The following is a 15,075-nucleotide window of genomic DNA, read 5'->3' as shown; positions in this document are numbered from 1 at the left end:
GACAGACCTGGATTTTTCGCATAGCTAGGCAATGACAGAATGATCGTAGCTAGAGGGCAAGGAGGTTCAAATCCATAACCTATGTCTAGAAGGTTCTCAATCGAGAGCACCTATTTTCATTGAATGCCTACGGTTTTCTTTCTTCAAAATTTTAACTACAACCTGTTCAATGGGATTATCAAATTGATTCAAAGAAAACCGGAATAAAGAACAAGATTATAGAGATTGGGTAGAAGTCCATCAGTGTCATCTCTCCCTTTCTCTTCACTCATACACAATCAATGGGAGAGATTCTCATAATAAACACTAGGAAAAACATCATGTTTAGTGACAAATACAAAATCCTGGCTATGTTTTAAAAGAATCAGATCCTGCTAGATTCAGATCTGATTTACATTGATGAATAGGATATGTCATAGAGTTGTATTAAGCACTGAAATCTCTCCTTCCTTCTTGTAACCATGCCCTTTAGGTCTTACTAATCCGGTACTTGGATGAAGGTGAGAAGCACAATTAAATTACCAATAGTAGAATATCCCCCGCTAACCCAAAGTTTTTGGTGGGGCATTGAGTTTGGATTTCATGAGTTGGTAAAACTGAAGTATATATTGGTGCAGGTTGTGCAAGAATATCCACCATTTGTTATGACTAAGGGCATATGTCTGACTTGAAGTTTGATTCACAAATTGATCTCTAATAAAATGTACGTCTTGATCTATGTGTTTGCTTCAACTATGAAAGATTTGATGATGGCACTTGTATTTCCACACTATAGAATGGATATGGAGGGTACTAATGCTGATAGTTCCTTGAGCAAGAATTGGAGCTACATAACTTTAGCAGTGATGTTAGCAACATACCTATATTTAGCTTTAGAACTAGAACAGACAATAGTATCTTACAATTTTGAGCTACAGGACAAAGTGCTCAATCTAAAAAAGAGTGCATAACCACCTGTAGACCTTCAATCATCGGGCTACCAGGTCCAGTGAGTATGTGAGAATGCTATAAGAGAAAAATCTGATGGAGTTGGAATACGAAGATCAGATCCTAGAGGCCCATTGTTCTAGTGATGAATAGATTTAATAGCAGTCCAGTGTTCGATAGTGTGCTTGTGCAGAAAATGACAAACCTTGTTTATAACAGAAAAATCTAATCTAGCAAAGTTAAAGTAAGTTTTTGAACAACACAAACTAAACTTTGATATCCTGTTGGAATGACATGTAGGCATAGTTTTTTGCTCGCACCTTATTTTCCTTATCTTGACGCATTTGTATTCTTTGGCAAGAGTAATGAAGGACCTCAAGTTACTAAAGGAAGGCAAACATTTTATTAGAAAAGTTTCTACAAATCTTTTGTACAAAAACATAAGCTAATGGTACATATATATCCAGTATCTCAAATCTCCCTCTCGAGATATATGTACAAGGACGTGAGACCAAAATAATATATAACCGAACTGATAATGTTACCAACCCGCTTTCCCTTGGGTTAGGACCCAAATTCTTTTGGGCGAATGGCCCTCAAAGAGATTAGTACTGGAAAAGGTAATCCCCATTCAGTAGTCTTTCCTCCAATCCCCTGCCAATATTCTCTCAAGTTCAGTTGGATCACAGGGCACGGTAAGGATGTTCCGATGAGAAAAGCCATATTCCTCCTCAGCCTCGTCTAACAGCCTCACGAAAGCAGGTTTGCTCAAGCAACTGAGCGGCACCATGAACCTCTTTGAATTGCCATCCAGGGAGGCCATGACAGCAAAGTGACCCTCCTTCATTTCTCCACTTGATCGCAAAAATTTCCTCTGCAAATTTTGAGCAATATTCTTAAGCACCACCATCTTATGCTGCAATATTGCACCCTCAAAAGTAGTTGATGGATTGAGGTAGTGGAAGTTATCCTTCTTCCTGAAATAGAAGATTAAGTGATGGATGTGGATTAACAAGCTACCAGCACCAGTACTTATACAGCTTTTAGAAAAGAGTGTGGCCCACAATAATTGACATATGGATAAGAGCTGCATGTGAAATTATGCTTTTCTCGATTGGATCTGCTTTTTCACCATTCGACAGTAACAGGGTGTGGGGCCGTATCATGTCTATAATCAAGATACTCAGCATCTTTGTATATAAATTCCTTTGCAGGTAAATGATGAGGTCTTAATAGAAGGTAAAATTGACAAAGTAAGGAGATGAAATATGAGGGAGTCAAAGAGTTTTGAGATTAAACAAAATGTAGGTTGTTCCCATCTTGGATGACCTCAAAGAGATCTATGTGTGTCGAACTTGTTGTACCCTGCGTCATATGAGTGAGAGGAATGGGTGCTGGTGCAGTGCAGATGCGGGTGCCTGTGCGGCACATATAAAAAATATATATATATAAGTGATTGGTAGGTATCAAACTATTTGGGTAATGGCTATAAACCAGACCTCTTAAATTCATACTAAAAGATGTTTTAAAGAAAATATGGACCTTCTAGTGTGTTTATAAAAACTAATTAGTATAGATCATGCTTTAGTTCAAGTCATTTTTGTAAAAAAAACAACCATTCATTCTTTGAATATTACAACAAACATTATTTAAGTAAAAAAAACAGCCAGCTTAGTATATGTTTTTCATCAAATCGTTTTTAAGATGATTTCTTTAACGTTAGATTTAAATTATTTTAATAATTACTTTCAATAGGTCTGCTTTTTGTATCTTACTCAAGTGGTCTGGTTTTTATCAACTTCCTATATATATATATATATATATATATATATATATATATATATATATATATATATATATATATATATATATATATATATATATATATATATATATATAAAGAGAGAGAGAGAGAGGAGTGAGAGAAGTAAAACGATGACTCTAACATATATTTGTCAAATGGACAGTTAATAAAAGCCATCCGATAATTGGATCAGATGGCCTTCAAACTGTCCATTCTTACTTATTTTTTAAATTTTTTATTTTTCCCTCACCCTCGCTCCCTCCACCATTTTACCCACTACCAGGGGCGGCCGCCAGTAGCATACCCCAATGCTGGCGGACCTACCAGTGGGTGCCGCCTTGGTGGTGGGTAAAATGCTAAGTAACATGGGTGCGTGAAAATTGGTGAAGCACCCAAGTCTGTTTAGCTGTGGGTGCAGGTGCAGCCCAAGAGGTGCACCCACTCGTGTTTTCACTTGTTCCTTTTTCATTTCTCTTCTCTTATCTTTTTCCTCACCTTTGTTTCCTCTTTTCTCTTTCCTTTTCCATTTTATTTAATAAAATTTTAAATTTTGTATGAAATAAAAGTAATATTGACAAAAAACATTAACAGTATATATATATATATATATATATATGTATATATATCTATCCTGGTCCTCTACCCATGTGACATAACCCATGTGACATAGATAAAATGAAGGAGGGGAGGAGAAGATCGCTGCCACCTAGCTGGCCGGCCTGGTGGGACTCGTCGAAGGCCCAGGTGGCCTGCCAGTAAGCCGCTGGGCAGCGGCTTCAAATATGAGTATTCCACCCATCTATTGTTGAAGGAGGAAGTCGGCAGCCGCCATTTCTGGTGGGGGATAGGTGTAGGGATGGGAGGAGTTGGGGAAGGGAGGGAGAATCGAGAAAGGGAGAGAAAGTCAAGAAGAAAGAGAGTGAAAACAAAAATAATAAAAAAATAAATAGCCAGTATCTAGGTCATCTGATCTTTAGATCGGACGGTTATCATCAACTACTTATTTGCCAAATAAATGTTAAGTCATGTTTCAAGATATATATATATATATATATAATTAAATGGTTGTTTATATATGTTTATATATTTTCGAAGGCAAGAGGAACAGCTCCGACAATCATTCATTGTGGTTTGAGTTGATCCATTAATGGCTGTGGGTATCTCAATATACAAGGAACTAGAGCCGAAATTTCGCTCTTGGTTTCTTGTAGGGACCATGGTTTTAAGTTGGACACTGTTATTAGCGAATGATACATCATGTGGCGTGTTGTTAAAGCGAGAAGCACCGCCTATCTTTTTGGACTATGGTCTTATAGCTTGTCAACTTTAATAGAAAAATGAACCGCATCCAAAGGAAGCTGCCGAGCCCCTGCTCTCAAAGGGCCCATGCGTGAGTTAAAAGAAGAAGACTCACGTCCTCATTCACAAGATCATGATGAAAACGATTCATAATTGAGTTCACCTTTCAAATCTCGCTGTCAACATTAGTTGGCAACAAAGTCTCGATCACTTCATGAGGGCAAAGTACAGTTCGTCAAGTACGTCATTTATCATGTAAATCTGGTGACCTTAAGATAGGTTGAGATCTCATGGCAGACAGAGAGGCCCTTCGCCATCTATTAATGAAAAAGACGGTGCCTGTTTTGAACTAATAAGATAAAAAGAGATCAAGTGCCCTTTGGACTACTATATAGTCAAGGAGAATTATTAAAGAAAGGACCTGGCCTTTTCGGAAGGATCATGTTAGATAAAAGGGAGATGTAGCTCTAATTTATGTGGTTAAATGCTATGATATCTAGACTTAATACTACGAGGGTCTGTTCCCAGCGAAGTGAGAAGACAAGTTAATTCCGGTATAAGCCAACACAACAGCAGAGGCAGGGATGTAGCGAAGCTGGTTCTGTGCATGAAAAATTGCTCACAAGGGTGTTCAATGACCAAAATACCTCCATTAGAAAGGGTAAAATGGAACTGTGAAAGAGTGAAAATGTCTAAAATATCCATTTCTTTATGAAATAACCCCAACCTCCTTTGGTGCATACTTATTGGGTGCACACCTCTGTGCACGCTACTCAATCTTGGGCTGTAGTGGAGTCAAAATTTTTAGTTAATGATTATTGAAAGTTTAAGGCTTTATTAATGGGCGGCACTCCATAAATAAATAATAAGGCAGCAATTTATAAACAAAGCATTTTAATTTTGTAGTCTGGTGTGGGCAATTGCCCAGACCAGTCCACAAGCCTCGGGCACTAAGGTCTGGTGTGGGCCGTTGCCCACATCTACCCACGAAATTTGCTTATTAATTTATGCATTAACACCTCCCTAATTTTTATTTATTTACATGAAAGATTCCCATAAAGTTTAGAATTCAAACAAGTAGTGCCCCTTAGCCGTGGAGAAGGTAGGAAAAAATGATGTGCAATATATATCTTTTCCGCTTGAATGGGCTCCACGAGATCATGGTTTCAATGTACGTATCTTTATTGTTGTCTAAATTACTGATTCCAGTAGTCCAACTTTGGCTTCGTTGGGAACTTACACGATTTTTTGGGATGTTGAATTTTCTTTAGCCAATTGTTTTCCGTTCATAGTAATTCTATTTGCTAAACTATGACAACATTTTTGAAACAAAGAATTGTAATTTAGATTATATTAATTCTACCGAAAACTCTGTTAGCTAGTACATATCAATCTTTGAGATTAGTCTCCGGTGGCATGTAGATACATAAGTAGTAGATCGAATATACAATAGAAAACAAATGAAACTCTTCTTGTCATCAACCTTCCTAAGCTCCTTGTGCTTGCAGCACTTCATTTACCATTGGCTCTAAAGATCCCATTGGAAAAGGAACCCGGCCCGCCACTAATTCCCCCATTGATCTCCTGCCAAAATGTTTTCGAGCTCGGCCGGATCGCAGGGTACAGTAAGGATGTTCTGATGGCAAAAGCCATACTCTTCCTGGGCTTCATCTAGCAGCCTCACAAAGGCTGGGTTGCTTAGGCAACATAGCGGCACCAGGAATCTCTTTGAATTCGCCTCATGGGTGGCCAAAACAGCAAAGTGACCCTCCTTCAGTTCCGCCTTCGGGCGCAAAAATCTCCTCTGCAAACTCCGGGCAGCGATCTTGAGCATGGCCATCTTGTGAGTAATGAAACTTGGCCTGCTTCAACTTCAACTTCAACTTGATTTCAGCAACTGATCGGTTTCCTATTTATACACATTTTAGGGTCAAGGCATGCTTGCTGTTTATGCTAAGTGTGTGAGAGGTTTCCGGGAAGGCAAGGCCATGCCGCTCAGAGTGCCTTTCTGACCATGTCAAGACAGCATGTGGGGTCATGCAGTGTTTATGATGAAGGTGCTATGCACCCCAGCAAGTTGGTTCTGTACCATATATTGATCATTCAAATTGATAAAATGATTGCTAGAAAGGATATGAAATACTGCACCATCTACGCAAAAATAATGGCTGATAATTATTATAAGGTGAATCTAACTAATTAATATTAGGCACATCAAAATGCATTAGCGTTACCGTCATAAAAGTTTTATTGTTCCCCAAGAATCGGTGACCTTTGTCTATGGTTAAAGATTCAAAGTTGCCAATCGTCGTAGTTTAATGGAGTTGCAAATCGTTAGTAAGACACCAATAGTAGCCCTAAGCCTGTGGGCGACAAGATCTGCCATAAGGAACTCCAGTCGTCAGACATCAGGCAGGTGTGGGCTATGTGTGGGCAGTTGCTCACATAGGCCCCAAATAACTTCTTATTTTTATATGGATATTTATGAGAAATTTATTTTCATTTATATATTTGCGGTCTCTAAAAATTTGAAATTTTATACCTAGTACCCTTAATCAGAATTTTCTGGCTCCACCCCTCACGTCAGGTCCAAATATATAGTATTAGCAAATAAAATAAAGCAGGCTATGTTCCAAATGAACAATTGGGTGTTTTGGACGGACAATGATTAACCTTTCAAGAAACTTGAACTCAACTTCAGTCCTCTATGAAATTTACGAAGCTGCTCCTAGTTGACATACAAGTTATATCTCCATACAAAATTTACACTAACTCTTATAAATCGTCTATCTATTTGTTTGCCTTCAAACCCATGCGCCTGCTATGTACTTTATCAGTCATGGATCTGAGTTATGTCTAACTTTTCCGCCCACATTCTATCAAGTTGAAAACATCCATGCCCAACATGAGCATAAGGACATGGTAGCTGAAACAGTAAAGGGATATGCATGCACTGTTCTATCACTTGAGAGATGGACTTTCTTTCCTAGCATACGTCCCTTTGGTAGGTCTTTTAGGGGACAACCAACTATAGCAATAATTTAACGTGGACGTTTCCACTTAATTTAACATATATATATATATATATATATATCGTCAATGAATACCGGTGGAAATTTTGCCCCTGGGTTTACAACTGTGGTCATGGTTTCCTTTTGGACCCTCTTGTTGATCAAGTGTATGGGTCTACCAGAACTTGCCAATCCTTTTGGACTTGTGTGAATTCATTGAGGGATTTTGACCCAAAAGATTGAACAGCATAATAGTGGCCCTCGTAAGTGTAACACCCAGAATTTTAAATAAAAATTTTCAAGCCTTTTCTTCAAAACACTACACGGAATACTTTCTACTGAACATATTACAAATTAGAAAACTGCCTTATTTTAACACATAAATGGTTATAATCGCAAGATCTTTATTCAAAAAAATTAAAGATATTCACAATTATTTCGCTGCAGAAATCAAGAAACCTGTAGACCATCAACTAGATTGCCTCCAATGTCAGTACCGTCATTAGGAACATATGAGTTTAAACTGAGGGGTTAACCCCTTGTAGTACAGTATTCGGGATGTAGGAACAAAAGAACATTAACTCAGGCATTAGCATTTCGCAACCAAAATCATAAACCATTAAGTTTGTATTGATATACATCTTGTGTCTCAAAATCATGTGACTTTTACCCCTGCCTCATGCTCACTTGGTCTAACCAAGTTCATCATCTGGTCACTACTATAACTTTTCATCAATTCAGAAGATTCCAGTACCTGTAGATATTGTTATTGTTAAGTTTGTATTGAGACACATGTTTCTCAATATCATATTTGTCTTTTACCCCTGCCCCATGTTCGATAACATGGTCTAACCAAGTCCATCATCTGTCATTACTATGACATCTTCATAGATTGACAAGTTCATCAATAAAGAAGATTGAAGTACCGGTAGATATTGCTATTGTCAATCAGGCAATCTTTCTGCCTATTTAGATTTAATTCTCTTTTGTTGTTGATCACATTTCTGTTAGATGTCAACTTAAACTACCGAGTACATATAGATCCAAGTGTAACACGTACGATTAAGACAAGATATCAACCTGTTTGATCTCTGATATGGTGAGTTTGGCTGAGAACTTGAGAGAGTCGAGTGGGAAACACTCGATGCTTGAAGAAGGTTGCTCTATCGAGCATAATAAATTAAGCTTGAGCTCAATTCGATAGTATATTGAGGAGCTTGACTTGACTCGGTAAGGCTTGCTAACAACGCCACCACTCCTCACCCTCCTCTTCCAAGTCTCTCACCTTATCCCTCTTTCCCTCCTTGTGTCGCGTTTATAAAAAGTTTTTATCTATTTCATCTATAGAGGATCATTATGAATGAGAAGATGATGATTAAAAATCTTCCGTAAAAAGACAAGCTGTTTTTAGTAAGCACATTTTCTAGCAATGATGAAAGGGAAAGAAAACCTGGGAGAAAAAGTGGCTGGAAAAAGGTGATTGCAGTTTATGTCTACAAACTAGAGAGATAGAAAGATAGTGGTAGTTGAAAAGGCGTGAAATGTAAACCTGTCTTTCTCAAGTGATCTTAGGAAGCACAAAAGAAATTACATGAAAAAGGATGGCAAGTTATAGTGGGAAGGCTTCTCGAGCTTTACAAATTGATTTGAGTTTGCTAGTGAAGTTGACTATTACGGGTTTTTTGGAAGGAGAATATATCCTAACGGCCAACACAAACAGATCGAGCAGTTGCACTCTTCATGGAAAGATATCTCTCAATTGTTTTGGAACCTTATCTCTTGAGACTTATTCGGTTCATCACATTCCATTACTCTTTTCCTTTCCAAACATATCTCTGCAACACTCAATATATATTGGTGTATCCATGACAAAGAATATGTGAATGAAACAAGCTATTCTCGTTCTCTATGGATGTAGGCCTGAGTGTCGAACCAAGAAAAACTGTTGTTATGTTGTTTTTCTCTTTTGTTGTTCATGACCAACTTGAACTCCCCACTCTTGATGTTTGATTTCTAACATGGTATCAAATGCATGAAATTTGTTTTTTCTCATTATTACAACAAAAAAATGTAGCTTCAATGACACTACTTTAATGCCAGAAGTGAAAATAGTGCTCCTACAAGTCCCAACAAGTAGCATTGCTTGCCCTAGTGCTAGGGATGAATAATGCTTACTACCGTTGAGGATGGACTACTGCTTGGCACTGCTCTCATTAAGCCTTACCGTTTTGTTGAGGATGGACTGCCCGATGCTGCTCTCGTTGAGCTGCGCTAGTAATGGGTACCTACATGGAGCACTGGTGAGCCATCTCGTAGCATTAGAAACACTTCTTTCACAATAGTTGCATACATGCGCTACCTCGTGTACGCAAAGGGCATATGCCATGGGTGGACCCTATCACGTATTTGTAAAGTTCTAGTATTGACCTTAGTAAATGAAAAGTTTTATGTTCATATTTAATTGAACGCTCTTATAAGGTAGATTGTACTATTTATATGTAAAGTTTCAGTAATGATCTTTGTGCCAGAAAAAGTACATGTGCATATTTACTTGAATGCTTTTACGTTGCACAGATCCAACATGTGTATTTAACCTGAGTTCCTTCAAGCTGCATGCATTCCTTCACACAAATGAAGGAAGACGGTTAGAAAGAAAAAAAAAGTTGAGAGAGGTTCCTGCTGAATGAAGAAGAGCAGAGTTTGCTAGTAAAAGAAACTTGGCCTTCAAGTAGAAATTGCAAGAATGACAACAAAACAAAAGAACGGTGAGTTCACAATGATGTCGCTGTGGTTTTTTGTTCATGGATTTTAAATGACAAAGACAATGGCTTCTACAGGTTTTTTTTTTTTTAACAGTTGGACATTCAAAGAAATTGAAGGAGCACTTCCTAAGGAACTAAATGGGAAGATGATGGCAAAGCTGAAAAAGAAAGAAAATGTTGATGCAACAGGTAATCAGTGCATCACAATTCATGTGGTATATAATGTTACGATGTAACGTGTTTGAGATAATTTACATGAGATAACAAAATCATGACATAATGAATGCATAAGATAACAATTTCAGAGATAAGTATATGCATCCTAGTTTTTCTAATTATCTCGTAACCGTTACTCTTATTATTGATTGATGCAATGAGAGAAGACACACGTACAAAGTAGAAGATAAGTAAAGAGAGATGAGATAATACAATCACGTAACAAAAAGAATGGTTACGAAATAATGAGATAACAACGAGTCTATGAAGAAAGGTCATGAATAGTAACGAGAGAAAGAGATAACAACTCTTCTATAATGGATAACATTAACTAAATGGCATGGGATAAGGTTCATCATTGAGTGATGGACTTTATAATGAGATAATGTTGAATGTTATTTGATAGAGGGTATTTGTGCACGAAATAAACAATTCATGAGATAATGTTAAAATATTATTTGATCGACAGACTTTATGCATTCTAGATAGGTGTATGAAATATCTGCATCATTGGATGACAACGAATAAAAGGAAATGAAATATCTCGAAGAATGTGCTCCTTCTGTAGGAATGGAGTTCAAGTCAGAGGATCCCAAAGATGTGGTCATGTTATAGGATTCAATATCATTGGAAGAGAAGACATTCACATGAATGTGCGTCGGAAATGGTTGTGCAAAACATTGAAGGGTTTTCTATTAAACGTGTTTCATGTACAACTAGATGCATTTTCTTAGATGACGGATAGTACGAATAATGGTCAGATTAACGATGATTATGAAAGAATGATTAAAGATATTGAACAAACACATATCTAGGATGCAGTAGATTTACGAAGATGAGTTTTTTAATACGATTGTTTCATATAAAAAAAATTATATAGGTGGACCTACAAAAACTTCGGTTTGTTACTTAAGTTGTTAATAGATGCAGGGATAAAACTACTGAAATTAGTTTATGAGGCAAATAAGATCATTGGAGAGTTGAAGTTGATATGTGTCTTAGTAATTGTATGTTGTTCAGAAATGAAAACACAACAAAAGATACATGTGATAAATGTAGTATTTTGTGATGGAAGGACAATGATGAACGAATGAGGACAAAAGCCAGTAAGTGTTGAAGGAAACCAATGAAGGCTCTATGATATTTTCCCCTCATTGCACGATTAAAGAGAAATTAAAGAGAATGTTTAAAGTGACTGAAGTTGCAAAACATATGACAACAGAGTGACCAACGTGTAAAAGATGGAGTCCTTAGACACCCAGTAGATGGTGCAGCATGGAAGAACTTTGATGAGATGCATCCATCATTTGTATTTAAAGCTTCAAATGTACGCTTGGGATTGGCTAGTGATGGATTCAACCATTTTTGAAATTTAAGTTCAACCTACAATATGGCTTGTCATGTTGGTGATATGTAGTTTGCTACCTTGGATGTGCATGAAGCAACCATATATGTTGTTGCCATTAATAATCTCAGAACCAACAACACAAATATCAATGTCCAAAAAAAATAAAAAGAATCTCTACACAAGTGGGTTATGCATGAACATGCACGACTATATAGGTATTGGAGGCATGAGTATATAAAATTGTTCAAACAACCTATATGTTGTCCTCAAATTGTTCATAAGCATGTACAACATCTCATAGGATCCTTTCCTATATTAAGTTGCTTTCGTGTTTTAGAAAATTAGCGAAAAAATGCACTAATGCGTGCAAAATTGAAATATTTGCATGCGACTGGTACATAGAGTTTTGCACGTTTCATGAAAAAATATACATTTATCTTCTTTCATGTATTATATGACTGTACATATTAACTAACATATTGCCCTAATTATGATATATAGTTTGGGGAAAGTTCTGAGCAGCGATCACGTGTTGAACTGCTCATTGTTATTAGGACCAGTAAAAGCCCGAACTACTCCAACCCTGAAACCAACGCTATGATTATAAGTCTCATTCAAATAATTACATTCTTGTATTTCATCAACATATATGTTATGCATATACTGGAATAGTTATATTTTCTATGATATATTTTGTAGGATTAACTAAAATAACAACTCCAAACAGTCCCTTAAGGGACACAAGATACACCATAAAGTAATGACTTCTACTCTAGGGTGTTGGAACAAGAGACACATGATGGAGTACGGATGATAGGGCTTGGTGTTAGTCCTTCTCAGCTCCGTTCATCCTCTAAATTGAGTGAAGTATATACTATGCAAGAAGAAAATGCATTACTGAAGGGTAAAATTTCTTCGCTTGAGTCTCAGTTTCCTCAATTTTAGGCTCAAGTTACTTAGTTTATAGTACAACAGCTTCGTAATACAAACTTGGGTTTTGTAACAGTTCATTTGTTGTAATGACTAATGAGTTATATTTGTTAAACATCATTTATGAGAGAACTAACGTGTTTACTTAATGTTCATGGTAGACATGCTGACACCGCCAAACTTTGTAAGATTTCCACCTCAGCGATGAAGTTTACCATGATAGCACTTTCTGTTTATATGATTATTTTGTTAAAAATGGTTTTGGAACTTTTAACTATAGTGAATCAATTGCCTTGTAATATAAGTTTGAATATTTGTTTTGTTTGCTTCATTTGATAGATAAAAAATGTAAGCATTTATATATGTATTTTCTATTTTTAAAAAAATTATGTCATAGTCGGACAACATACTTGAAAGACTTTCACTGACGCGTAAATGTGCATCGATAAAAAGTAGTGATAACGTTAGGTCAGGCGTTGGTTAAAGTTTTGCCAACATCCAATTATTTGTCGGTAAAAATTTTACTAACTGTCAGTCTCGTTGTTGGTAGAGTTTTTGTCAAAGGCCACTAACATGTTAGAAATAATTTATTATTTTCGATGTAAGAAGAAGTCGGTAATAATCAATGTTTACCTACGTCTAGGCCACATCAGTGATACCCTACACCGATGCTTTTGTTTAATGTGTTGGTGATGATTTTTAGTGACATTTCCTTTGTCAAACAGAAGACGTCGGTAAAACCATTATCGACTTGCGTTTTAATTTTATCGACATTTTGTGGCTGTCGGTAACGCTTGAGTTTTTTTTGTAGTGTATGTTGCCCTCCTCTAAAAGATCTGTTGTGTAAGATCTCTCCTGTGTTGGACAATTGTGCGGTCAGATTCATGAAGGGCTTTGGCCCTCTGCGATATCCGCATCGCTAGCTAGGATGGTTGGGTTCTTTTTGGTTTTTCCTATCAAATAATGTTAGTTTTCTGAAGAGCGGGTGAAACCACTTAAACAAACATTTTATGTATAATTGTGAGTAGCCACTAAAACAGAAGCTGGTTCATGCATCCCATGGTTTACAAAACTTTATAGTGACCATAAAGTTCGTGTCGGTAAAAGGGATAATTTTTATGCTGATAAAAAAACATTTAAAAATTTAAAAGACGAAAAAAGGCATTTCTTTTTTAATATTTCTCAAACTACCCTAAATTCCGCCCCTTTCTTTTTAGCGGGGTGGGGGTGGTGCATATTTGTTGTATGCACGGGAGCGCACTCTTTGCAACTCACTCTCAGGTAAAACCGGGGCGAGTGGAGTTTTATAGGGAAGCCCCCGTTTTAAGGGCGAGATCTTGTTGTCTACTGGTGGCTCCTAGTTTAGCGCACTGTGAGTACCCATGTTCCACGTGTGATAGCTAGTTTCTCTTTGCTGCGCTTTTTCCTCTGTGTTTAATTTCCTTTTGCAATAAACACTGCCATTGTGTTATGTTGGGAAAGGGTTTGAAGAAGAGCAGAAGTTGTTCCATCTTTTGCTCCCTATTGTTTTCCAGGTAGGACTTGTTCACACTTGATTATATTTTCTTTTCTTTGTTGAAAGCAGATGTACTTAGTACAGAGTTCGTAAGGATTTCTCTGTTACTCTTCTAACAATAACAACTCGACTCCAACAGATGCGATCTCTTGGTGTGCACCACGTGGTGGATCCTACAACACTTTCTATCCAACTCTCGTTCAAAACTAAAGCAATGTGAAGCAATATAATTAATACCGAAGTTACAAGGCTACCCAAATGTCTCAATCTCTTAAAAATGAGATCAGTCTAGCTTCAATAATTTTCAGAATTGGGATGCCACAATATGCTCTCAAAATTGTTTTAATTTATCCTATAAACACCCGATTATATGGAAAGAGAAATGCTTAGAGAAATGCTACAACGAATTAGATGAGGAAAGGAAGAGAATATTGCGTGCATGTTCATCAAAGGCACAAATCTGTGCTTCGGATGAAGATGTTAATTTAATTTTGTTCAAAATTACAACCGCCAAAAGCTCGTGAGAATTCACAAAGTATAGTATCGACTAGATGTTATAGTACATGTTGGGTGCGGAAAATGGTGAACTTGTTCTATCCACAAGTTTCAAGCCATCGCGCGTTAGGGATAATTTCTTGTTACCACTGCCCTCTGAAGATCGCAGCAGGGAAGGATTCCCTTCTCTCTTTCCTGCACTGTCCTGCTAAGATGCTCTCGAGCTCGCTCGGATGGCATAGCACGGTCAAAATACTTTGTTGGGCATATCCATATTCCTCCTCAGCCTCATCTAGCAGCCTGAGAAAAGCAGGGTTTGATAGGAAACTCAGTGGCACCATGAACCTCTTCGAGACGCCATCGGAGACGGCAAGTACAGCAAAGTACCCCTGCTTGACCTCATGCACTTCTCCGGAGCGTGGTAGAGAAGCTGATCTAGAAAGCTTCCTGCTATCTGAGTGGGATAGCTTCTTCTGAACCTTGCCAACGACGCCCTTAAGCAAAGCCATCTGGTACCTTGATCCTGTGTATCTGTGTTTCTTTGGAGGGGAAGCAGATGATTCAAGGAAGAGTGGTGCTCTTTGGTTTTGGAAGAAGAATGCTGGGGACGTTTTGAAGGATAATCAGTTGTGCCTTCCTTTTATAAGGGCCAGTGAGAGAGGTAGAACAGGTCAATCCAGCGGCCGACTTAGAAAGCATTCTGCAGATGCCGGAGGTACTGCATGTGAACCTGTTTGATCTGTCTTCTCACCACACAACAACTCCGG

At 37.5% G+C, this 15,075-nt stretch overlaps 2 protein-coding genes across 2 annotated transcripts; both read right to left on the bottom strand.

Annotated features, from left to right (window-relative positions):
* Positions 1–1,558: 1,558 nt before the first annotated feature.
* LOC126410586 (auxin-responsive protein SAUR36-like) lies at positions 1,559–5,870 on the bottom strand. Its single transcript, XM_050080721.1, has 2 exons — positions 5,686–5,870; positions 1,559–1,904 (listed from the first exon to the last, which is right to left on the bottom strand). The coding sequence occupies exons 1-2, from the start codon at positions 5,868–5,870 to the stop codon at positions 1,559–1,561; spliced, it is 531 nt and encodes a 176-aa protein (XP_049936678.1).
* An 8,581-nt stretch (positions 5,871–14,451) lies between these two features.
* LOC126410585 (auxin-responsive protein SAUR22-like) lies at positions 14,452–14,817 on the bottom strand. The gene has a single exon (XM_050080720.1). The coding sequence runs from the start codon at positions 14,815–14,817 to the stop codon at positions 14,452–14,454; it is 366 nt and encodes a 121-aa protein (XP_049936677.1).
* Between the last annotated feature and the right edge of the window lie 258 nt (positions 14,818–15,075).

The sequence above is a fragment of the Nymphaea colorata genome, chromosome 12, assembly GCF_008831285.2.
Source record: "Nymphaea colorata isolate Beijing-Zhang1983 chromosome 12, ASM883128v2, whole genome shotgun sequence".
NCBI classification, from domain to species: domain Eukaryota; kingdom Viridiplantae; phylum Streptophyta; class Magnoliopsida; order Nymphaeales; family Nymphaeaceae; genus Nymphaea; species Nymphaea colorata.
Note: the sequence above shows the minus strand (reverse complement) of the source record. Positions and strands in the feature narration are given on the sequence as shown.